Source organism: Triticum aestivum, chromosome 5B (assembly GCF_018294505.1).
Source record: "Triticum aestivum cultivar Chinese Spring chromosome 5B, IWGSC CS RefSeq v2.1, whole genome shotgun sequence".
NCBI classification, from domain to species: Eukaryota; Viridiplantae; Streptophyta; class Magnoliopsida; order Poales; family Poaceae; genus Triticum; species Triticum aestivum.
Genome location: NC_057807.1, coordinates 488870667 through 488884160, shown reverse-complemented (window position 1 = coordinate 488884160; position 13494 = coordinate 488870667). Strand labels below are relative to the sequence as shown.

At 48.2% G+C, this 13494-nt stretch overlaps 1 protein-coding gene across 1 annotated transcript; it reads right to left on the bottom strand.

The window, feature by feature from the left end:
- Window positions 1-2161: 2161 nt before the first annotated feature.
- Window positions 2162-5772, bottom strand: LOC100682425 (bifunctional L-3-cyanoalanine synthase/cysteine synthase 1, mitochondrial). Its single transcript, XM_044533770.1, has 8 exons — window positions 5462-5772; window positions 5248-5357; window positions 3886-3943; window positions 3035-3488; window positions 2846-2925; window positions 2708-2767; window positions 2514-2594; window positions 2162-2413 (listed from the first exon to the last, which is right to left on the bottom strand). Exons 1-8 carry the CDS (start codon window positions 5654-5656, stop codon window positions 2315-2317), a joined length of 1137 nt encoding a protein of 378 aa, XP_044389705.1. The 5' UTR covers window positions 5657-5772; the 3' UTR covers window positions 2162-2314.
- Between the last annotated feature and the right edge of the window lie 7722 nt (window positions 5773-13494).

Sequence of the window (13494 nt, the reverse complement as noted above, 5' to 3'; positions counted from 1 at the left end):
TTTGCTGTGATGATGTATCATGCGTGGAATGAACATTTCGAATCCACAAACTGATTGATTATCTATTATAATTGTGCTAGTATTTCGTTGTTTGCGAAGACAACAAAGTTTGGTATATTCTAACATGTCATCGCAGATTAAAGATAAATGATCTCAAAAAGTACTTGCTGAAGGCAGCACGAAAAGAAACCCTGATCAGCGGAATCTTATGAACTCTTGCACCAGCAAACTGAATCAGATGTCCTTGGTCGTTTCAGTATGCCCAGAATAACTGCAAGCAGATTTAAGGCAACTGCATGGTGACATCTTCAGGGTTCTCTTACAAAGGATATGGAGGTACTTCTGCTGCTGCTATGATTTACCACTAGCCGCGATGCAGTTTTTTGGTTCGTTTGTCTTTCGGAATTATCCTGATGGTTGACATGTGCATATAAGTAATTGATGTACCAGTATCTCAAGTTCATACACCAGTAACAGATGGAAGGCCAAAGTTGGACCAAACACCAGGGATAAAAGAAGACCTCAGATGGAACAAATGCCAGCAATGAAATTGTAATATTCTAACCTTAGTTTCTTACAGAGTTCAGTTCTTAGCTAAGCACACAGAGATGTTATAAAATATTTATATACTTTACCAGAATCTCATGTTGCTAGATTTGTCAACTTAACCTGAATCTCGCGATGTCAGACTGGATCTAGGTGTTGAACATAGAAGAGGCATCACAGCACAACATATACCCTGTAATCTGGAGCATTGAAGTGACAATTTTCACCATGGATGTGTCAAAAAAGGTTTCTGTTAGTATGCTTACTGAGACTCCAAACTCTGAAAACCTCGAAAGAAAGAGCTAAATATTGGTAAACTTCTCAAAAGATGAGCAAATTGACATTCTTATTTGCATGATCTTGTGGAATATGCTTATTTTCATGACAGAACTTAGTTTAACGCTGGCAATTCAAATCTTGAAATGGAACACCTTGTATTGCTCCAGCAGTACGAACACACTTTCTCTTTCTTCAGGAAGATTATATTCATGACTTTCGGTTGTATTACAAATATGACTCTGCTTTGCATATACATACATGACTTCACTATTTTGCTCTTTATGTCCTTGTTAGGTTTTGGATTCTGATGATCCTTGCTTGTCAATGCCAGCCTCCCCGCACGTTCCATTTATCCTACTAGAGAGGCAGATCTGAATCCAAATGTAGAACAGGGAAAGGTAAAAGCAGCTCGATTGGTTGGTTAAAGCTACAGGCTGGCACCTACACAGAAAGAGGCGATGGATCGAAAGGTCAATCCACAAGAGCGAACTAAGAAGGTAATCAGTGAAACCGCCCTTTGTATCAATGAAATTGCCAAATTGGTATATGATACCTCGAGCAAACTAAAGGTGTTGACTAGCCTGAGTATGAATGCTTTCAGCGATTCCTATTAACGTGCACCTGTTGCAATACTGCTCACAATTCATGGTGAACATCCACCGAGTTCTGGTTCTGAAAAAAGCATACAACTGAATTTACTGAACAGTTGCGCTTGCGTTATGTTTGTTGAGTGTGTGATAGTGGCTTTGTACTTCTGTTTGAAAGTGCAGGAACCACTCAGAATAATCATCGATCCGGACAGTGACGGTGAAGGCCGTACTTCCCGGGCGATTCTCAACGTAGAACCAGGTATGCATTGTTGTTACCAAAGAAGCACGAAATCATCATTTGCAGCACAAAGAAATTGTAAATGAGACGAAGAAAATCACCCTCTGTTATGTATATATTCTGCAGCTGACCTGACAAAAGAAGCCGGCAGCGAGTGGGGCCTGCAGCTTGTGTGGGGGGCGAGGAAGAGGAGGACGAGAAGTGAAACACTGTCCATTGATGCTGCCGCCTTGCTGCTAGGAGAAGGCGAGAGGAGGCGGCAGGAACCTGGGCCAGAAGCACAGAAGGACGAGGCTATTCACGCGGTTGAAGCCGCTCCAGCAAAGCGGTCTTGCCGGTGCAACCCCAAGTACGACACGACCCAGTGGATCACCTGAGGCGGCCTGAGCAGCCATGTCGGCGCCGCACACACTGACGGAAAAAGGTTGTTCGACTTTGGCAAGATCGAAGCACATAGTATCACTTGACCCATGATCCCCACAACTCAAAGACATGCACATCATGGATCTCCAGAGAGGTAAAGTCCTTTTTTCAACCATTTGAACTGTTGTTTACACGACTTCCACATGATGAACAAACTGAAGAATCACAAATGAGGTATGACTAGCACTTGCAACATGGTTGCAGTGAATTTATTCTACATGCATTGTATAGCTCCAACTTAGTCCACTGGCACTGGCTGCATTGCCTCAGCCTCCTTCCTCAGACCCTCGAATAGCGCCGACGATAAGTATCGCTCTCCCGCGCTCGGATGAACAGTCTGAAACAACAGAGGTGCATCGGTCAGTCAGTCTTCTGAAACTTCTCCATCTTAACATATGTTTGCATAAATTTCATAGATATGGGTATGTATGTCGTACCACGATGAGCTTCCCTTTGTTTTCTGGCCTCTTTGCGAGTTCGATCGCAGCCACTGTGTTGGCTCCTGATGATATCCCCACCTGAGAAAATGTAGCAATTTCAGCACATTTTGAAGTAACCAGTTCAGTTACACATGAGCCAATATAACCATTATTTTCCTTTCCTTAGGGAGCAGTTTTTTTTTTAAACTTACCAGCAGGCCCTCCTGCAGTGCCAACTGTTGCGCCATCGTAACGGCGTCCTCGCTTTTCACCTGTCAATTACATGCATGAGTTCAGTAAGAATTACATAATCTATTCTACCAAAAGAAGAAGTCCAGTTTGATTCGTACCTCTAGAACCTTCTCCATTATATCCATATCCAAAATATCTGGCTTAAATCCAACTCCATTTCCAGTGATGAGGTGAGGCCCTGCAGTTGGGTTCAGTTAGCAACATGATCAGGAACTAACTAAAAAAAGATATCTAGCATGAAAAAGAGAAGAAGAAGGTCTGATCATTTTCTGAAACCAATATCCTACCTGGCTTGCCACCGTTCAGGACATTTGCTTCGGCAGGTTCAACTCCATAGATCTTTGCGTTGGGGTTCTTCTCCTTGAGGTACTTGCCGACGCCGGTGACGGTGCCGCCGCTGCCGATTCCCATGACGAAGATGTCGACCTGCCCGAGCGTGTCCTCCCATATCTCCGGACCGGTAGTCTCGTAGTGCACCTGGACGTTGGCGGGATTCTCGAACTGCTGGAGCATGAAGGCGCTGGGATGGTTCTCATAGAGCTGGGTTGCTTTCCTGACGGTGCCTCCCATCCCCTTGGCCGGGTCAGTGAGCACGAGCTGCGCACCGAAGGCCTTCATGACCACCCTCCTCTCGAGGCTGGTGTATGATGGCATCGTCAGCACGAGCTCGTACCCTTTGAGTGCTGCCATGAACGCCAGGCCGATGCCCATGTTCCCGGATGTGGGCTCGATCAGCGTCGTCTATTTCAGAAGCGACTTATGGTTAGTTTCAGATCCATATGCAGGTGTCATAGTGTGACTGATTTCTTGCAGAATAACGGTGTGGTTTTTTCAACAAGAACTCTGAATTTCTGTCAAAAAAAACTGACACAATGAAGGACATGCCTCCTATTGTTTCGTGTTTTTGCAATCTCAATGCCATTTCCAAATGAAATAAGAACTCAATGCTGAATGACCGGTTTTCTTTTACTTATTTATTTATTTTATCTATCAAAGTTGTTGCTTCCTTCTTTTTTTGACAGCAAATTGTTGCTACTTCCTCTTGGCTGTTGAATGGGCCTGAGCTTAGTTCAAGAGGTACAATACTTTTTACCGAATACAGTTGTCAATCTATCTGAAAGCATGAGTGACGACTGACCTTGCCTGGGGTTATCAGCCCCTTCTTCTCCGCGTCTTCGATCATGGAGATTGCTGGCCTGGATCATACATCAGACGTATTAATCACTTATTCACACAGGAAACAGAGGTGGAATTCTTGTTTCCTTCAGATATACTGACGGATAATAAACAGGCTTGTTATTTTCTTATTTCGTTTTACATGCTTGTTTTGGCTGTATATATATTCTTGCGAATAAGTAGAGTAAAAGGTAAGCCTTCAGGTTTGTAAACAGTTAAATCAAACAAGTGGGGTTGTCAGCTCCACTAGGATAAGCTATAGTGGAACATAACAATAGAGATCAGATCCCTTCCACACTAGCTTGTAGATCTGGATGGAGAATTATTGTACTAGTACTAAACTGCAAAGTAGCAAGACTTCAAAGACCAAAATATAAGGTGGACTAGTCACTCATGACTTGTATACATGTATTGACAGAAAAGACTAACTGCATCTGTCTCTGTTCCTTGGATCCCGTGCATATCACTGTCTATGTATACACACTGGCTTGTAGATCTGGATGGAGAATGCATTGTTCTAGACTGCAAAGTAGTCTAAGACTTAAATGACCAAAGGTAAGGTGGACTAGTCACTCATGACTTGTATACATGTATTGACAGAAAAGACTAACTGCATCTGTCTCTAACTCTTTCCTTGGATCCCAGCGCATATCACTGTCTATGCATCACAATGAGGCAGACAAGAAAATATGGATCCGGAGCCCGACTTGTCCATTTATAATTTCCCCCCACGAAAGCGACCGGATCGATGGGGAGGGTATTTTAGTAAATTTGGGTCGCTATCTAGATCAGAACAATAACAATAGTTTGCTCGAGATGTTCTCCAACCAGTGTGTCTATTATAGCATGATAATACCAATAGATTAACCAGTCCCCGTCGGTGAATATGACATGGATCGTATATATGCCGCTCGTTGGCGATATTAGTTCAGGTAGGGATGGATGATAATATATAGTTTGATGATCTTCTGGTTTCATATAGATGGAGACTTGCTGGAGCCTGCCTACGCACAAGTCAAAGATCTGGGGGTTTTGATTATGACCATCGATATTATTGTTATCAGACCGGATATTCGATTGGTTCCACTTGGCTGTCTACTGTCTAGTCTAGAGCAAACGTGGATAAGATGCTAGTTCTTGTCCACCAACCGACCAATCAAGCAGGAATTGATCTGCAGCCACTGGAACATGATCGACAACTGATTGATAACGGCCCACAGACACCACACGATATATACTATAGTAGTAAATTAGGATCTTTGATTTGATGTGCGTGACTGTCACGCGAAGAGGAGATTAATTGAGGTAATAATGAGCAATTAACCTGTCCTTGACGCTGAAGGAAGGCTGGAGGAACTCGAGCTTGGCGGCGACGCGGGCGCCGCACCCCTCCGTCACCTTGTTCAGGTACACCAGCGGCGTCCGGCCGATGAGCTGCCATATCACACATCCGAGGGAGAGGAGGGAGCATCAGATGGAGCTACTAGCTGGTCGATTTATTAGTGGAAGAAGATGGAAGCGGGGTGCAGGTAACGCACGTGGGCGGCGGTGTCCCTGATGTTGAGCACTCCGGGGTGGTCCTCCTGCTGCTGCTGCAGGGTGGAGAAGGAGGACGCGGCGGCGCCGGCGGTCGAGGAGGCGGAGGACGACGACGCTAGGCCGCCGGCGGCGGCCCCTTGCAGCTGGCGGAGGGACTGCTTGTTCCTCACCAGCCTCATCACCACCCTCTCCATCTCTCTGGCTGCTCGGTCGGAAGGTACGTAGCTAGTGGAGTGGAGTTGATGGATCAGTGGCGCGCGGTTGGTGTGCTGTGGTGTGGTTCGTGGGCACGCTACGGGTAGATATATACTCGCTCCGTAATTTTGGTAGGGATTTATAAACAATAAAATGAATGAATGTATACGCTAAAATGCATCTATATGCATCCATATGTGGTCCATAGTGAAATCTCTATAAAGAATTACTCTCTCCGTTTATAAATATAAAACTTTTTAGATATTTCACTATAGACTACTCCCTCCGATTGGAATTAATTGTCTCGTAAATGGATGTATCTAGAACTAAAATACGTTTAGATATATCCAATTTCCGCGACAAGTAATTTCGAACGGAGGGAGTACATACTGAGCAAATGAGTGAATCTATACTTTAAAGTATGTCTATATACATCCGTATGTAGTCCATACTAAAATCTTTAAAAGGTTTTGGCGGCTTGTAGCAGAGGGAGTGAGTGTGAAAAGCGGAGGGAAGGAAGATCCGCGATTCCGCGTTGGAGATGCTCGTGTGTGGCGCGTACGGGAGGGAGGGACCTTTTCTTTTTGGGAGGGGGGTGGCTGCTCGATGGAGCAAGGAGGTGATCTTGGATTCTTGGGGCCAAATGCAGTGCATCCATCATCCATGACGCCAGCCAATGAGCACGAGGCTAGCTAGGAGGTCCACTCATCCATCCCATGCATGGACAACAACCACCCTGACATGTACTGCTAGCCTGTATGTGATTGCTGGAAATCAAACCACTTCCATGCATCCATGCACGCGCGCCCGCCCGCTCTGGGGTGGGGCTGCTGCATGTGCTGTCGGGGTGCACGAGGCCAATTAAGCCAATTCATACATTGGTGGCGGCTGCTTAGCCCAAGTCCAACCCGCCGACCCATCTGGTCCTTCCGCGTTCATTTGGATTCGCGCGGACAGAAACCACGGTCCAATACGCGGACGTAAATGGACGGGTGTCCGTTTTTCGTCCGCCGAGACCCATTTTCAGCCTAAATTTGAGCCGGCTTTTCATCGGCGCGGACGCACGCGAAGCTCTCCCTTGCCCCCTGGCTCGTCCGTCGGTGGCACATTGCCATTGTCCCCCTCCCCTTCCACACCCGACACCTTCGGCCATATCGTCCTCGCTATCACTGCTCACTTTCGATCGCTTGGATGCTACCCAGGCCGCCGCCCTCATCCACACACGTCCCCCACCTCCACGCCGCATCCGAGGCCCACTCTTATCGGCGTTGGTGGTCTCTTCTCGGCGCCGACATAGCACGAGAAGGCATGGTCTGGCAGCGCCCCTCGCCTCCACAACTGTCGGCCTCACGCTCCACCTCTGCCGGCACCACTCTCGCCTCCACTTCGACAGGCCTGCTGCCTGTGTGGGGGAGGGTGCGAGGCTCTTCACCGGCCGCTACTCCACCATGCCCGCAAGGTGTTCAGCCTTTTGCCCACAAGGTACCATGGATAGTGGGGACGAGTCCTTTTTTCAATAACTCTCTGTGTTCATCAAACGATTCATCGCCGAACAATGAAGATTTTGTGGTCGCGGCTATGGTCGTCAATGACCACATTACTTGGCAGTGGCCGAGGTTTAGGGGATCGATCCCGGGCCATGCTCCGGCGTTGAATCACAACAGAGAGAGCGGTCATTGCCTACTCTTAGCCGATTACTTTCAGTGCATATCTCCACCCTTTAATGACAAGCTTTTTCGGCACCGTTTCCGGATGGAGAGACATGTGTTCAATCGTATTCGGGAGGGAGTGATGGAGTATGCTGATTACTTTAGATGCAAGGAGGATGCCTTGGGAAAGGTTGGCTTCTCCTCTTATCAGAAATGTGTTGCAGCTATTAAGATGCTTGCATACGAAATTCTCTGTGATCTTGTGAATGAGTATGTCTATGTGCAATGTTTCTTTTTGGTTACATTTTTATATGCACGCAAGTCTACAATTGTGTAAATCTGGCCGCCTACCGGCCGGGCGGACCAAATGGGTCGGTCGGTTGGGCGCACTGGCCAGCAAAACACGTATGGGGCCGGACGCCGCCCCTACGACTAATCCAAACATACAAAAAAGGACCAAATATGCGCCTATTTGGGTCGGCGATTTGAAGTTGGCACTAGAGCATCTACAACCTAGACGCACAAATCTCACCCTCTATAAGTTTGCGGACGCGTCTGAGTGTGTCCATCGACAGTGACCGGTCAACACCTATTTGTCCTCGTCTACAGTCATGCTTCGCAAACGGTTGTCTTTTAATTCCATGCAATCCATGCAAACGTATATAAACAATGCAACATAAATCAAACCTATCTATATATATAGCACACCAACCCAAAAACATAGTTCATCATCCCTGAGTTCATCGGACATAGTTCATCACTGGACAAATTTAACCTACATAGATTAAAAAACTAGAAAAACGGAGCAGGGCAGCGGAGGTCACCATTTTCTTGTCAAGCACGTCCCCTTGCGCCCACCGGAGTGGCGGTAGTATTCCGTGTAGGTGTCCACAGCGGGAGGTGGGTCGTCGTGCCGCCGTCCGACGATGACAAGATGTAGCTGGTGAGGCGTCGGACAGACTCCTTTGCGAGCTACCTCCTTTGACGCGGCGGTCTCCTTCTGCGGCGTGAGGCCCTTAGATGCTTCGATGTCGAGGTAGAGCGCCTTGGTGTTCTTGCGGTGGAGGCGCCTCACATCCATCTATGTCGTTTGCGGCCAACGGAGGACATCATGGAGGAGCTGCTCCTCCGGGTCGACATGCATGGATGTCGCGTGAGCGGCTTTGACCTCCGACTCCAGCATCCGCATTCATTGGCTCTTAGGCTAGGCGTTCGGGTTTACCCAAAATTCTGGCCGGGTAATTCGGGTTATAAAAAATTGAGTTTTCAGAAATGAAACACGAAATCCGCCTGAAGTTTTTCATACCCGACAATTCGGGTTCGGGTAATCCCGAATTACCCAAAGTATAGAAAAATTGGAAGAAGTGTGCGGTCCCGTGGGGGGGGGGGGGGGCACTCAATGTGAATCTGGAGGACGTTTACGCGCTGGAAAAGATAAAGAGATCATCCTCATGGGGCAGGTGACCGAGGTACTGAGAAGGAGATCCAAATAGCGGCAGCCAGCGGGATACAGGGAGGCCGCGTTGCACTTCTGCATGCCGCCATGGTTGTGACCTTGCCTGTGGGATATGAGGGAGTCGAGGGAGGCGACAAAGATGACTGGCGCGTAGTATGAGGAAGCGACATGCGCGAGTCTAGGCATCCCATATCCGCCCCACGTATGGGCTGGGTATGGGGTGCCGGACAGCCCCGACGCTTGGGCTACATTTGCTCGATCCTATTGGGTGGAAACTTCCTGACCGACAGTGACTGGGCAGGCCGCCCAAACGTTTTGTGGCAGATATGGGGCGTCCGGTTGTAGATACCCTTAGCAACACTTCCCCTTATTTTTGACCAACATGGAATTAAATTAAAGGTATCCTTTTCCTGCCCATTGATGGCTAGGGCAAACTCTTCCTTCCAAGCTTCGTCGGCAAGCTCGTGGATTCACCTCCCCTTTGCCTGCCGCTCCGACAGTCGGTGGCTGGGAGGGGAATCCCGATGCCTTCGTTCTGGTTAGTAGTTTAGGTTAAGGTTTTTTAGTCACCGCGGGTATGGCGCTCGGGTGAATGGCGGCGCTTCTTCTTCGAGTTTGTTTCCGGGCTTCGATCCTTTCGAGTTCGTCCATCTAGACATATATAGTTGACGGAGCTCCGTCATAGATTCCTGTCTTCTCTTCAAGGCAATGAGGTTAGCCTTTCTCGTTGTATGACGAGATGTAGTGTAAGATGCTTTAGATCTATTCAAGGGTTCAATGACGACGGCTGCAATTCCAGCGCGTCGGTCCTTAAGTGATGCGTCGGCGGCTCGTTCTGACGCGATAGTGGTTGTTCGGTGATATCAGAATCTCGATGTAATATTTATTATGTTTGACATGCTCCGTACTTTTTTTAAGGCTTACATGCTCTGTACTTTTTTTTAGGCTAACATGCTCTGTACTTCTAGAACTTTGATAATAGATCTATATTATTTCGAAATGAAAAAATCACTTCGGAGTGTGAACATCGTGAACCGCTGGTCTTTGGCTCCTTGCTAACCAGCCGGTCGCGTGTGCACGCCGATGGCCGCCCGAAACTACGACGAGGCGTTGGGCAAGAGTAGGGGCCATCGCGATGAATGCTACCGGGCCCAGCGTGGGCCACTTACTTGCACCAGGACGAGTCCTTTTTTACCCAATGCGTAAGTAAATTTACCATTTCTAATCGATTGGTCCACGCACGACTGGAGAAATTTTGGTCCCTCGATTATGGTCCACGTCACTGTCTCTTTCCGACAACCTTGGCATTTCGTTTGCAGGGCATCAACCGTCAACATACGTCCAGACCACGCTGTCCGAACCACCCATGCGGGTATGTATTGATCTGTCCAGTACAAGTTGGTTAGTCAATTGACTACCCAACTTTTTGTGAAACTAGCATATAGATGTAGAAATATTGGTACAAATTTGTATAAATTCTTATATTTGACTACACAATTTTAAATTGACTACACAAGACAACATTTCAGGTACCACCATTGGATCCGTCGAGCGGCTTTCCTCACAAACCGGAGAAAAATGGGGGATGGGGCTTTGTGGGCGTCTAGACCGCTGCCACACCCGCATCTGACCGCCCTGACCATCCAAACCCCACATACTCCTCCCACACTTTTCATCCCACACATTGTGTCGTTTGACGTATTGTATTCATGCCGGCCCAGAGCATGCAGCGGCAGACATTGATCCCGCGATTTGACCGGACGGGAGGACGACAAAGACGGACATGACCTCTCATTGTCGGCATTGAAGCGGGGTGTCAGCCGAGAGAGCGACACCTGCTGCTCGTCCGACTGAACATGTCTCCTTGCCGCATTCAAATCACCACAAACTGCCCGCCTCTCTTCACTAAAACCCGCACGTGTGTCGAGAAACCTACTCCGGCCACACGTCCATTAGCGAGTCACCCGTCATTAAACACAACACAGGTTGGCTCCGTTCATCCCCCGTTGTTTAAACGATGGCAGACGGCAGGTAAAAATTGTACGACACTCCGCTCCCATCTCCTCCTTGCACACCATTTTCTTCACAAGCTCCATGGCATCCGATGAGCAGGAAGACAAGTTCTCCGGCATACAAGATGGCTGGGTGGCCCGTCGAGTCCGCCGGATACGAGCCAGGCAACTCTCCGCTCTACCTCCGTCGATGGTCCAAGCGGCTGCAGGCCAGCTCGCGAAGGCAGAAGTTCCAAGCCAGCGCGTCGTTTAGCAACTCGCCGCTTCAAGCCAACTCGCCGAGGAGTGGCATGTTGCTCTAGGCTGGCACGCAGTGGACCACAGAGGCCCATGCATCGTGGCTGCCGTGGACGACGTCGTGTCCCACCACTCCTCCCGTGCTTGCGACCGCGCCATCCGCCCTCAACATGTCCGTAACCGCGCCCTGCTGTTGGAGGTCGGCGACGCAACGTCCAACATGTCTGTGCTTGCCGAGGTCATCAAGGAGAAGTAGAACACGGGAAGCCGCTGCTGCTTGGGTCCCATGAAGGTCAGTGCCAAAGCGACGCTGGGGTACACAGCCGATGTCTTGCCCGGTCGCAAGCCATCACCCCCTCCTGCCGAAGCATATCGCGGCGGTTCCACTCCGATGAGCGTCGTTGCCGAACATGGGGAAGTGAGCCGCCCTTTGTGTTGAAGCATATACCTCTGGGCTCACGACAGTCAGACGAGTGGACTGCCGGACATGGGGAAGACAAAGGGATCCACCACGACCGGCCGTAGACTAGTGTAGTGTATCCGTGTTGTGGGAATGGAGTTCCGTGCGGCCGGACGTGCACATAGTTTTAGCTATTTTAGTTAAAATATGTCCAAAATGTAATGAATTTTGTCCGGTCTATATGAACACCGTCGTGTTTGCATGAATTTCATCCGATTTGTTGAAAAAGTGTTTGAAATGTATGCGGGCAGTGTTGGATGATGGTCTCTCGCATCCGTTGTTGGGGAACATAGTAATTTCAAAAAAATTCCTAGGCACACACAAGATCATGGTGATGCATAGCAACGGGAGGGGAGAATGCCATCCACGTACCCTTGTAGACTGAAAGCGGAAGCGTTAGAACAACGCGGTTGATGTAGTCGTACGTATTCACGGCCCGACTGATCAAGCACCGAAACTACGGCACCTCCGAGTTCTAGCACACGTTCAACTCAATGACGTCCCTCGAACTCCGATCCAGCCGAGTGTCGAGGGAGAGTTCCATCAGCACGACGGCGTGGTGAAGATCTTGATGTTCTACCGTCACAGGGCTTCGCCTAAGCACCGCTACAATATTATCGAGGAGGACTATGGTGGAGGGGGGCACTTCACACGGCTAAGAGATCAAGAGATCAATTATTGTGTCTAGAGGTGCCCCCTGCCCCCGTATATAAAGGAGCAAGGGGGGAGGGGGCGGCCGGCCAGGGAGGAGGCGTGCCAAGGGGAGTCCTACTCCCACCGGGAGTAGGACTCCCTCCTTCCTTGTTGGACTAGGAGAAGGGTGGAAAGAGGAGGGAGAGAGATGAAGGAAAGGGGGGGGGGCTTCTCCTTGTCTTATTCGGACTAGGGGGGAGGGGCGCGCGGCCCTGCCCTGGCCTCCTCTCCTCTTCTCCACTAAGGCCCACTATGGCCCATTAAGCCCCCAGGGGGTTCCGGTAACCTCCCGGTACTCCCGTAAAATTCCGATTTCACCCGGAACACTTCCGGTATCCAAATATAGGCTTCCAATATATCAATCTTCATGTCTCGACCATTTCAAGACTCCTCGTCATGTCCGTGATCACATCTGGGACTCCGAACAACCTTCGGTACATCAAAACTCATAAACTCATAATATAACTGTCATCGAAACCTTAAGCGTGCGGACCCTACGGGTTCGAGAACTATGTAGACATGACCAAGACACGTTTCTGGTCAAGAACCAATAGCGGAACCTGGATGCTCATATTGGCTCCTACATATTCTACGAAGATCTTTATCGGTCAAACTGCATAACAACATACGTTGTTCCCTTTGTCATCGGTATGTTACTTGCCCGAGATTCGATCGTAGGTATCTCAATACCTAGTTCAATCTCGTTACCGGCAAGTCTCTTTACTCGTTGTGTAATGCATCATTCCGTAACTAACTCATTAGTTACATTGCTTGCAAGGCTTATAGTGATGTGCATTACCGAGAGGGCCCAGAGATACCTCTCCGACAATCAGAGTGACAAAACCTAATCTCGAAATATGCCAACTCAACATGTACCTTTGGAGACACATGTAGAGCTCCTTTATATTCACGCAGTTATGTTGTGACGTTTGCTAGCACACAAAGTGTTCCTCCGGTAAACGGGAGTTGCATAATCTCATAGTTGTAGGAACATGTATAAGTCATGAAGAAAGCAATAGCAATATACTAAACGATCAAGTGCTAAGTTAATGGAATAGGTCATGTCAATCACATCATTCTACTAATGATGTGATCCCGTTAATTAAATGACAACTCATGTCTATGGTTAGGAAACATAACCATCTTTGATTAATGACCTAGTCAAGTAGAGGCATACTAGTGACATTAAGTTTGTATATGTATTCACACATGTATTATGTTTTCGGTTAATACAATTCTAGCATGAAGAATAAACATTTATCATGATATAAGGAAATAAATAATAACTTTATTATTGCCTCTAGGGCATATTTTCTTCAGTCTCCCACTT